The 1,346-nt window shown below is 55.8% G+C and overlaps 1 protein-coding gene across 4 annotated transcripts in view; it reads left to right on the forward strand.

Moving 5' to 3' along the window:
- Positions 1-1,346, forward strand: part of CDH23 (cadherin related 23) — an 86,801-nt gene that overhangs the window by 64,287 nt on the left and 21,168 nt on the right. For 3 of the 4 annotated variants that reach the window (XM_013004237.3, XM_045291229.1, XM_045291230.1), the window contains exon 16: positions 424-627. The exons of the other annotated variant lie outside the window; for it this stretch is intronic. In XM_013004237.3, the coding sequence (XP_012859691.3) occupies positions 424-627 (204 nt within the window). The remainder of the gene's footprint in view (positions 1-423; positions 628-1,346) is intronic. 4 annotated transcript variants of the gene reach the window in all.

Below are 1,346 nucleotides of genomic sequence, written 5' to 3' on the forward strand. Positions count from 1 at the left end.
GAGAGAGGAGGACACAGAAGGAAACATGCCCCAGGCAGGGAACCCAGCCTGCTGCCTCCACTCCCAAGAGCTTGCCCAGGCACAGGCCCAGCAACCCCGAGCAGCCCTCCCTCCCACCCTCCCCCCAGCCGAAGGTCCAGAGACCAGGCCTCTCTCCAGCCCTGGACAGGGGGGCCACTTATCAGCAGGGAGGGATGCACTCGCATGTCTCAGGGGACAGGGCTGTCCCCAGCAGGACTCTGAAGCATGCTCAGGAGGGAACCACCGGTGACACCCTGGCACAGAGCAGCCCCACACTGTCAGTCCTGCAGGGAAGAGAGGCATCGTGTTGACATGACGTTTCTCTGCTTCTCCTCCTCTCCCTCCCTACTGTGGCCCTGCCGTTCTCTGTCACTCCCCTCTTGGCTTTTCCCCCACCGCCAGGGGTGGTGACAGTGAGGTCAGGAGTCACCATTGACCGGGAGGCCTTCTCACCTCCCATCCTGGAGCTGCTCCTGCTGGCCGAGGACATCGGGCTGCTGAATGGCACTGCCGACCTGCTGGTCACCATCCTGGACGACAATGACAACTGGCCCACGTTTAGCCACAATGCCCTTACCGTGCACCTAGTGGAGAACTGCCCCCCAGGTAAGGAGGAGGACAGGCCCCAGCACGCCCCACCCCACAGCCGGGAGGAGCTGGTTGGTGGTTGCGGGACCTGGAGCCTCACAGATTGGACACAGAATTCACCTCCAGTAGAGAGAAGGCTGGGCCCCCACAGGGTACGGTGGAGAGGCAGAGACCCAGGGCTGCCCCACTTCCCATCCCGGATTTCAGTGTCTGGTCTGTAAGTAGAGATTATTTGAATATGCTCCATATGCTGTGTTCTTGGATGGAAAGACAGACTCTTTTTAAAAGCAAAATAGAATGGATGTGATTCCCAACAAACTAAAAATACAACGGAGTTGAATGCTCAAGTTCATCTAGTAGCACAGGGAGAATGTCAACATCACTGTAATCAAGGTTTACTTTACCAGACACTAAAGTATCTCAGAACAATGGCCATCGAGTTGACTGCAGGTCGTGATGGCCCAGTATGTAGCTGAGTGCCACGTCTCCACAGGTTTTCAGTGGCTGGTTTGGAAGTAGATGTCTGAGTGGGCTCAAACCACCAGCACTTGGGTAGCAGCCAAATGTAAACCCCTGTGTACCATCTAGGAATACAATAAAACCAGAACACAAAGCCACAAGACTGAAAACCAGGTCATCTAAGTAAGTCTGTGGGGGAGGCAGCCCAAGAACAGACACTGGCGATTCAGAGAATGTAGCATTGCGGGGTGGAACCCACGGAAGAAACGCATTGTGCA

Source organism: Echinops telfairi, unplaced genomic scaffold (assembly GCF_000313985.2).
Source record: "Echinops telfairi isolate 266 unplaced genomic scaffold, ASM31398v2 ScPeMD7_70;HRSCAF=299, whole genome shotgun sequence".
Taxonomy (NCBI): domain Eukaryota; kingdom Metazoa; phylum Chordata; class Mammalia; order Afrosoricida; family Tenrecidae; genus Echinops; species Echinops telfairi.